At 37.6% G+C, this 10,520-nt stretch overlaps 1 protein-coding gene across 1 annotated transcript; it reads right to left on the bottom strand.

Annotated features, from left to right (window-relative positions):
* Nucleotides 1-1,218: 1,218 nt before the first annotated feature.
* Nucleotides 1,219-9,165, bottom strand: LOC139144683 (DNA repair protein RAD51 homolog 3-like). Its single transcript, XM_070715408.1, has 8 exons — nucleotides 8,947-9,165; nucleotides 8,193-8,454; nucleotides 7,182-7,348; nucleotides 6,023-6,156; nucleotides 5,188-5,319; nucleotides 4,551-4,687; nucleotides 2,394-2,454; nucleotides 1,219-2,099 (listed from the first exon to the last, which is right to left on the bottom strand). The coding sequence occupies exons 1-8, from the start codon at nucleotides 9,062-9,064 to the stop codon at nucleotides 1,926-1,928; spliced, it is 1,185 nt and encodes a 394-aa protein (XP_070571509.1). The 5' UTR covers nucleotides 9,065-9,165; the 3' UTR covers nucleotides 1,219-1,925.
* Between the last annotated feature and the right edge of the window lie 1,355 nt (nucleotides 9,166-10,520).

Here is a 10,520-nt window from a genome sequence, read left to right as displayed (position 1 = left end):
CAATACTTCTGTGCACTGTGATCACAGACTTTACGTGAATGCTTGGAAACACCTTTGTCAAATACACTGAAGCTATGGTCGATTGATTTCATTCAAAGTGAGGTCATTAGGTCAAAATAAACGCTGACTCAAAGCTGTAGAAATTTACATCATTTGGCAAGAATCTAGTGTTCAAAACAAATTTTGCTGACAAGTAAAATACAAACTCAATGACGCCTGCTCAAAGGAATGTTGGAAGCAATGGAGCTGTGAGTCATAGTGTGTAGACCCTGTGAACTGGAACCCTATCAGGTACACGACCTTTGACCCAAATCCTCTACTAATCGTGTCTGGACCTAGACAGGATTAAACTTGGTGATTTTCACTATCATAATCACATTGGTTTGGATGTGATCTGTGGACATAATAAACTTATTTGGAATTCTGCCAAGATTAAGAACAGCAGAACACTGAGACTCAAATGTCATTCAACTTGACACTGGATTGACCTTGAGAATTAATACTGACTTCCTGTGATACATGTACAGAAAATAGTTTTTGCAGAGAAATTCAGTCTGTAGACTTAAAGGGACATAAGCTGTAACTTGTGGCAAGTTTTTCAGTATTCTGTTTCAATATATTAACTATTGTGTCTGACCTTAATCCGTTTGTCATGCTGAAATTTTGAGTATTCTTTTTGTCAACACAGCTTGTATGTGTGTAGTGATCATTGTTTATTGTTTACAAATGAATTCTAGTCCGGACTTGAATACAATTTTCAACAATAACAATGTAGATTATACTCATGTAGGTTGTGTTGATATGCTAAATACTTGGCATTTAATTACAGATTAGTGATTCAATGCAGAATGTGTAGGGAAACCACAAAAAAGTTCTGAAAAAATTGCCAAAAGATACAGCTTATGGAGCTTTAAACTGAGTGCATTTTCAAGCACGATGTATTTTAGAGCACATCATGAAATAACATAGTTTTATACTTTTACAGACACAATTTTGAATGAACCTCAACTGAACAAATACAGGTATTTGTTTTCCCATGAGCATATTATACCAAAATATCTCCATTTGAAGTGGAATTAATTTTCAGATTCAGATTCCCACTGTTGAATTACATTTCCTATTGTGGAACTACATTTCCTATTATTGGATTAAAATTCCTATTGTTGAGTTACATCTGGAGAGACACAATATTTAGCATAAAGACCAACTGAGTCGTAATACATTCAGAGTAAGAACTTTAATTCTGATTCTGTGATGAAATTTATCACAGTGCACTCATGATGAAGTAAGCAGTTTACATTGGGAAGGAATACTTAATCTGAGAACCATGCAGAGCCTGAGGCTAATACTACGGAAGTTATAATGTTGGCAGTGAAATATTTGTAACATATGTGTCGAAAAGTAACTTTTAAGTCATCGCCTTGTTAAAGTTCAATATTTCCTGTCTTACTGAATATAACAAATTTGAATAAGTACACAACTAGGAATGGGCTAATCCAGTGATCCACAGTGCAAGACCATCAAAATTGTCAAAAAGACCATGGCTTTTGTCATTCCAAGTATAAAGTACAAAGTATAAAGGCAGTTGAGAAAACTGTGCCAACACTGAATAATTTTATGAATCCACATAATAATAAGGGGTCTAGTGGTTTCAAAAAAATTGCCAGAAGGCCCTTCTGTAAACTCCATTATTTTCAAAATGGAAGTTGAGACCCAGCATTCTTCAGTTTCACCAATATCAGTACACTTGCAGGGACTTTGCCCATAGCAAGGACGGCACTATATTGATACTGTTGTGATCAACAAATGCCTAATGCTGGAAAATCAGCTTATACAAATTGCATCTCAATTATACATTCTGCAAATATGCTCATTATTTCCTTTAAGTACAGTGGCTGTAAACACAAGCAAGCAGTCAACTCTCATCAATCATCAGATCTAACACGTTTCCTTGGATTTTTCATTGGAGTCATCTCTGCCTCTGTCTCTGTGTGACACTCTTGGCTTGTTGCCTGGAGACTGGCTGCGGCTACTGGAGTTTCCGTAGCAACAGCATTGACGTCAGGACACTCAGTACTTACACTTCGTACACCATCCATCTGATAGAGATGAACATGTACCAGTGTCAGTAAATTCAATGAATCATGCATATTCATGACATCTTGGGAAGAACTTTATCAAGACTTGGAAGATTTGTAAGAAATCATCAGTCCAGACAATGCCTGGAGTCTGTTGGTGACAAACATTAAGAAACTTGCTTCTCATACAAAAAGTCAAATTTGTCAATATCTGCAGTTAACCAAAGTTCATAAAAGTAGTTCATTCATACATGAAAGCCACACTCATCCAATATATGAAATATTTGTCAGGTACTGGAATGAATGCACACTTACTGTAATCTGATATGGCACGGTGGCATCCTTCTTTGATGGTGACTTGTACAATCTTGCAAACCTGGAGATCAAGTTCAACAGACTGACATGTTCATTGGTGTTAAATCAACTCATCTGATGGTAACAAAATTAAATTTGTGAAATATGTGTCCGTAGTGCGTGTTCTCAGTGTTGTTCCTGATTGGGTAATCACCTGACACTTTAATCTCTGATATAGATTTGTGCAAAGAGATTGGCCTTCTGCATATAATGTCTCATAAAAATACAATCTGCATTACAGAAGTAAAGTCTGCCACATCAAGTTAGCTGAGCTAAGTACAGAGCATTGCACTGTATTCTTGAAATTAGTCAGAAATGATCAAAATTTGACAGGCTTCAAAGGGCTGGGGAAATGGTGTTTTCCTCTGTTCATATATGGATTGGAATAACCTTTTTGGAAGGTATTCAAGATGGTAATTTGACCCAAAGGTCAGCAACATCTGTAATTTGTTGATGACATTTCAAATCAACAGTTTCTGCCACCGGGTAATGACACTTAAGTGAGACATGGCTGATAGCTGGCAGTACCGGTAGAGGACTGCACAGCAGGTGGCAGTGGTCCCTATTCATAGTCAAAGTATGTATAGCAGACCACAAATAAAACTGACATGGTTTTCCTAAAAACCAAGCACACGATGTTATACAAATGGTGGCCCTGTCTGATTGTTACTATCTGCAGGATGTGTGAAATATCTTTATGTATATTTAAATTCTGGCTATCTTCAGAAAGGCAAACAAGCGACCTAGCGGCCGATATAGCTCCGCTGTGTTTATGTAGAGAATAACTATTTTTGACACATGTTGATGAAGAAAGTGGAAATCTTTGATAGCTCATTTCAGTGTCCAGTGGCTAAAACAGCTGCAAAAAAGCACAATTGAAGATTTCATCATAATTTGAATATATCACATCAGATCATCCCTAAGAACATGTCAACCAAAGCTATCTGACAAGTAGTTTTTTGACTGAGAATAAAATTTTCTGACCAAAAATGGCAAATATTGCCCCCAAACTAAAAATTGCAGATTTCATCATAAGTTTAATATATCATATATTACAATTATCCCTTGGAAACTGTATACCAAATATCAAAGCTATCGACTTGCAGTTTTTGAGAAACAAATTTTTTGACCAAAATGGCAAAAATTACCCCAAATATACAAAATTTCAGATTTCATCATAATTTCAAAATACCACATTAAGTTCATCTGTAGGAACCTGCATATCAAATTTCAAAGCTATCAGACCAATACTTTTTGAGAAACACATTTTTTGACCAAAAATGGCAAAAATTGCCTTGAAAATGCAAATTTGCATATTTCTGCACAATTTGAACAAATCTGAAATAGATCATCCCTAGGGACCTATGTACCAAATATCAAAGCTATCTGACTGGTAGTTTTGAAGAAGATTTTTAAAGATTTTTTTACCAAAAACTCCAAAAATTGACTTAAAAATACAAATATGCAAATTTCACCACAATTTGAACAAATCTGACTGAAGTCCACCCTAACTAAACTGCATATCATATTTCAAAGCAATCGGACGAGTGGTTTCAGAGAAGATTTTTTTACCAAAAACAGCAAAAAATGCCCATAAATAGAAATATACAAATTTCAGCACGATTTGAAGAAACTTACGTGAGGTCACCCATAGTGAACTGCACATAAAATTTCAAAGCAATTGGATTTGCGGTTTCAGAGGAGAAGGCAATTGTTGACAGATGACGATTGACGATGACGGAAAATCAACCTATTTGATAAGCTCTGTGTCGCTGACAGCGGAGCTAAAAAGCTGATTGGTTAAACTTTTAGCAGGAGCCAATTTAACATTTTTATTGGCCTATTGGTCTTTTATTGGTCCGCCAACAAATGCAGTAAATGACTGTAAAATTGAACACATCACGTCCAGGGGCCACTGGAAGTGATTCCGAGATGTGTGTTTAAGGCCATTTCATGGGCTCTTTAAATATAGATAATATTTAATAAGCATATGAAATGGTCTCAAGCACTATGAAGTTTGTACATCAAGGGTATAAGACATAACTAGAATACTTTCTCTGAAGGTATATGTAGGTGAGTTTTTTCACTATACAAAAATATTACAATGATAATTCCTACCTTTGGTTGTTTTCCCAGAAAAGAATGACCCTTATCGTGCTGGCATGACCCCAACTTTCCCCAAGAGCTGGCACCAATTGAGATTGACCTCTGACGTCTGACCTGAATCTTGTAGTCATTTGATTGGTCAGAACAACCTGTAAACAAACAAATACAGTTTGTACACTAACTATGGTCAAGCAACACTTCATTTTAGGCACTGAGGGCAGTTTTATGGTTGGCAGGGTATTGGGCACATTTTGAAAAAATGCCTGAGCCAATCAGAATTTCTAATTATCACAAAAAATTATTTGACTTGGGACACTTCAAGGCAGATTTGTTTTGGTACAAACAAGATACAGACATGTACATACAATGCGATGGTCCTCCCTAAATTTCCTTATATCTTCCTATGAAGAGAGATTGAAATGGGAAATTAAGGCTACACTGCATCGTAGGAATGCCAAACTGTATACTCGTACATGATATTTGCTTCAGAGTTACCATGTGACTTTTTGTGTCACATTCACTTTATTTCAGTGATATTCAGATCACTGGTAACAGAACATGCATTCTCATACAACACAGAATATCTATAATTGTGGTTTATGAAACTTTATGTCAATTTATGGCGGCTATTATTCAAACGGGTACTTACAGCAAGCTGAAACTGTGTGGCCATTTTGATGAGATTCTGTGCAAGACCATTCAATATTCGAGTTCTTGATGCCATGTCGTCAAAATTGCTTCTAAAATGGAAAGCCACGCTGTCAATGACAACCAGTTTGACCTGACAAGGGCAGAATGTACCAAAACTATTTGTGAGTCCAGCAAAAACCCTTGTCTCTGCAGATTACATGATAAAAACTTTCAAGAAATATCACAGCAATCCCTTTTGCAAAACCCTTTGCAATTTTTTCCATGCGTCAGGATCTACAGAGTTAGCCTAGACCCTATTCGTCTCTTTCAGCCTCCGCCACACTTTGTCTAGCCTCGAGATCCGCTTTTAGCACCGTAGAATAAAAAATGGCTCATTTGAAAGTGAACCGTCTTCAGGAGAGACAATGATGTCACTGGCGTCCCTTTTGAAAGTTAATCAGTCAAAATGTTCCTCTCTGGATTGGCCAATGATTAAAGTGGATCTCGAGGCTACCGAGGCCGAAAGCGATGAATAGTAGGCTACTACAGACCAGACATCACTTAAAAATTCAATGAATTTGAAAGATTTTCAGCAATTTTCAGGGACTTTTTAACGTCCAAAATAGCACTTTCCAGGTTTATCATGTTTAATGATATATAACTTACATATCATTTATAGGATATCATGACCTATCATGTTGCAGTTTTTGAAAATTGCTGTTGGATTACCAATTTTTCAGAACTTTTCAGACTCAATTTCAATTTTAAGGATTAGACTTTCAAGGAAGCTTTAAAATTCGAGGACTTTCATGACTTTCTAGGAGCCTACAGACACTGATATTCTGTGTACATACCTTTGTGTGACTTTGTAGGAACTCTGGTAACAGAATGACAGTAGCCAGTAACTGTAAATAATCACTACAACGGTAGACGTAAATCTTGGATAAAATACTCTCCACTGTGAATCCATCCATGGCTTCTTTATGTTCTGTCAAAGGGATGGAGATGCTGATGATATCTTTGTCACTTCATTTTTTGTAAAAACATGGCAACCATCAGACATCAGAGAAGTCAAAGAAATTTGTATAACCAGAAATTGCAGTTGTTATTTAGCACTGAATGGCAGAATGTCAACAAATTTTCTTGATAATGCAACAGGTGAATCTCTTGAAAGTACTTCAGACACACTGGATGTGCAGATTTGGAGCAGAATTGATGAAAATACATGCAGAAGACTAAGGAAAAATGATTGCTTCTGATTTGATTGTACTACCCTCTATGTATGCAACAATCCATATTAAAACGTTTTAACCATGTGGCCAATACGTACAATTAAAATCAACTTCAATTAAAACTTCGGTGGGTAGAGTTAATACACAGTCCCTTCCCTGTTGTAAACCTATTGTGTAACTGTGAGAGAACCAGTCTACCTTTGATTGTACAATCCTAAATGGTAAACACAGCTTTTACCGTTCAAAAGATAAGGTCTGACCATCACCATCAATGAATTTTTCTGCAAATTCAAAGTGACTTGTGCCTTAGAATCTAAGTCAATAAAATCATATCAGAGGACAACAGAAATATTACTGGGCTCCCACACTAAAACTCAATAAAAACACCTGGTTATATACTGTACTACCCTGAATGATAAACACTACTATTTCTGCCTAAGGACAAGGTCATCCCATCAAATGAACTTTTCTACAAAATGAAATTGCATTGTGCAAAGGTACTGCACCCTTCAATGATAGCAATAAGGAAAGGTGCAGTTTTAACAGTAAAAGTTAAAGACAAGTAAGAGTTTGAGAACTCCTCAACATCAATGTCAATCACCTTGACAGTAGTAACCAGGGAAACATGCAGTCTACATTCACACTACAGGAATCTGTTTTGGCATTTCCATGTTACAACTTAAACCTAGTTACTTAAAAGGATGCCTCTCAACATCATTTTCATGAACACCAACATTATTTTTTTACATTTTCTCAAGCTTTCCCAGGATCCATTCCTTACCTGGATTGTTTTCTATCCCAGTAATATGTTGGCAGTGGGTCACAGTGCCCTGTGCAATGTCAATGACCCTGTCCACCATAAAACTGCCCTCAGTGTCAACATACACAGCTTCTCCTTCACAGCCTCCAAACACAGCCGGTATCTGTACATCAACAGCCAACTGCATACTGAACATCAAATAATGAGAATGGGTAATAACATTGAAAGATCACAATCCTTTAGTTTTTTCAAATTTTACAACAAGTTGGATGCCTGAAGTTTTCTTCTCCTGGGCTAGCATACTGCCAGGGGTAGGTATATTGACGAATGCACAGGTTGAAAATCCATTGTAAAACATTATTTCTAAAAGAGTAGTAACTTTAGTATTTCAAGCTCTACCATTATCAATACATGGAATTCTGAAAGATTGTGTGGTCTAGATCTGTTTTAGAATCTGTAACTTAGTCTAGTATGAATCATCTGAAGGAGTTAATAATTTAGCTTTAACATTCCAATATTTTAGCATCTTTTTTGAAACTCTCAAAAATTTCAGATTGGATGTGATTTTACTGAATACTGCTACATATTTTGCCACACCGGTTACGCATCAGGCTTCATGTATGTCATTCTCCAACATTGGAGAATGGCATAATTGACAATGTTAAATATTTTCAAAACGTTCATCACGAAAAGTTCTCCCCCAATTTTTTAGCACTCATTCCCATATCAAAATATTTACATTGTAACTCTCTATCTCTTCAATCATCAAAATACTAGAATGGTGTATTTGTTAAAGCAGGTACTGTGGTAAATTTTGTCGAAGTTCCCCAGTCATATTACCTTTGGTGTTGCCTGTCATATCGATGCAAGTAGGGACAATAGAACTGGTACCTTGTTCCCCACGTCATTTAACTATCTTCAAAATACGTAGTATAAACAATGTTAAACATGTACATCTCTCATGCATGAGTACTTGAAATAGCAGAAAGCATGTGTAAGATTGTAGTTATACATACATTGCTGTAAACTCACCATAACTGTGTTTTTCCAATGCCAGGAACGCCACACATCTCTGTGATTTTTGTCATGGGAACTCCTCCTCCAAGAATATCATCTAACTCTTCACAGAATGTGATCACACTTGTCAACTCTTGCTCTTCCTTCAGCTTTTCCAGAGCTGACATGGACCGTGTACCCAGGGATTTCTTGGATCCTGCAACAGCGCCCTCATCTCCATCTTTCCCTTTGACAACCTCTAGTATCTCAAGAGCATCTTCGTTGCTGACTCCAAGCTCTGAATAAAGTGCATCGATAATGAGGAGGTTTTTTACGGTATCTTCAAAAAAACACCTTCAACTCAATGCAAGCAAACCGTCACTGATGCAACCAGTAAGAATACGTATACCTGTGCTCAGTACTATCACAGTCCCTCTGGGACTCATCACAGCTGCACAGGCTTCTGATTGAAGTCCGAAGTAATCGGTCCTTTACCCTATCGTATTCAGTATTTTTGCAGATCACAAAAAATACATGCAATAGGCTCTACATGACAGGGCTGTGTGTTGTTAGCGGCTGCGCCTGCGCCCCTCCAACCACCGGAGGCACCACAGTCACTCGTGAGCTATTCAGCTCTGGGACTATTCGCCCCATAGACGTGTGTACATTATGTACACACGTCTATGGGGCGAATAGTCCCAGAGCTGAATAGCTCACGAGTGACTATGGGAGACACAGCCAGTGACAAGACAGTCCCACCACGAAGAGCTGCAGCGAAACGATATGATACCTTTTGCAAGTTCGATTGGCGATACTTCAAGCAAATCCGACACTGTCTGAAATCCTGCCTCAAGCAACTGTCTCTTCTGCTCTGGTGGAAAGGGAAATGTGGCGATATCTCGTTGCATTTCAATGAAAACATTGGAAAAACATCGCAAGAGTATCGCTTATTTGAGATTCCCGCTGCTGCTGAAGACGATCTTGTACGAGCAATTTTGACCTTTGACCTGCATAGACTTGAACAGCGCCAACACATGCCAAGGGATGGTGATGGCGGCGCTGCCGCTGGAAGTTATCCCATCGTGTCATTGTACGGGGCTGCAGTGAGTTTCTTCGGTCGGAGTGGGGTAGGGGATAATTTTTTGCGGACACCAAAAAGTGGCTTACCTCCCCTATTCCAACTTTCGAAAACAGGGTGACCCCGAGGCAAAGGTAAAAGAAAAAGGTGAAACATTATTTTCCCCTAAAAATGTCGTTTTGTTCAAATTTAATACATTAGAGTACCATACTATGTAAAAAAACTTATGTTCAAATTTAATTTCTCCGAATCGGCTGGTTGACTGTCCCTTGGAGTTTCGCAAAAACTAGCAAAATAAGGCATGATATAAGGATGTTTTATGGTTTGCTCAAATCGATAGTCACACAAAATACCTTGATGATGTCAAAAGAAGTGACTTTTCCCGTAAAAAATGTTGTTCTCAGAAAAGAAAAGTGATTTCGAGCAAAGACACAAGAAACAAAACTATCGGAATATATCATACCTCTATTCCATATTTTAATAAAAAAAATGATTATTACTATAAAAAGTCAATGTTGCAATTTTACTGCAATCGACTATCTGAATCTTTATGCTGAACGCTTTCAATTTACTATGAGAGGTCCGTCCCTTGACCCGGCCGTTGAGGAAGCAGTAAGCGTATGTCTAAGTGTAGCGCCTCTGGGCACTCACAAACAGTCACTGCATAAGCATGGGTTACGTAGTTCGTGGAGTCGAAAAAACTCTGGCACGCGAGAATGATAACGAAAAACTGTGACTGGGGAAAAGTTTAGGTAAATTACCATTTTCTGTTCATTTGGTTAATTGTCCCTTTCATTAGCTTTTGATTTTATTGCAGTCCTATCAACCATATTAAAACAACTAAATTAAGTTAAGTTAATTAAGTTTCACTCGAGTGCACGTCATGATCATGATATTTCGAATGGGATCGGTCGGGACATATGGGTATCGGTGCGCACGAAAAAAGTGCGTGAAAGTTTACTCGATATTCCTATGTCACCAAGAGATGCGATCTACTCTGATTGAAGTCTGTATCACTTAAAGGGGCTGGTTATTTACCAGCTTGATCTACAAACAAACAGACCACCTTGATAAAAAAAAATCAATGGAAAACAAAGTGCTAACACCATGTAAATACTCAATGTCAATAAGGACTAATGCGAGAACCAGGGATTGAGGAGTATTCCTTTAAGTAGAGGCCTCGGGGAAACTTACCCAGACTACAATTTGGCAATATTTTGTGAAAAATAATGTGCAGCTGTAACGTGTCACTATTGGAAAACCGAAAAATTACATAGCGGTAGATA

This window comes from Ptychodera flava, chromosome 12 (genome assembly GCF_041260155.1).
Source record: "Ptychodera flava strain L36383 chromosome 12, AS_Pfla_20210202, whole genome shotgun sequence".
NCBI lineage: Eukaryota > Metazoa > Hemichordata > Enteropneusta > Ptychoderidae > Ptychodera > Ptychodera flava.
Note: the sequence above shows the minus strand (reverse complement) of the source record. Positions and strands in the feature narration are given on the sequence as shown.

Coding starts and splice junctions, on each gene's coding strand:
- LOC139144683 (XM_070715408.1), bottom strand. CDS start 9,064: ATGCAACGAGATATCGCCACATTTCCCTTTCCACCAGAGCAGAAGAGA. Junction 6,157..7,181: donor TGGGATAGAAAACAATCCAG/GTAAGGAATGGA, acceptor TCCCTTTGACAG/AACATAAAGAAGCCATGGAT. Junction 5,320..6,022: donor TCCTACAAAGTCACACAAAG/GTATGTACACAG, acceptor TGCCCTTGTCAG/GTCAAACTGGTTGTCATTGA.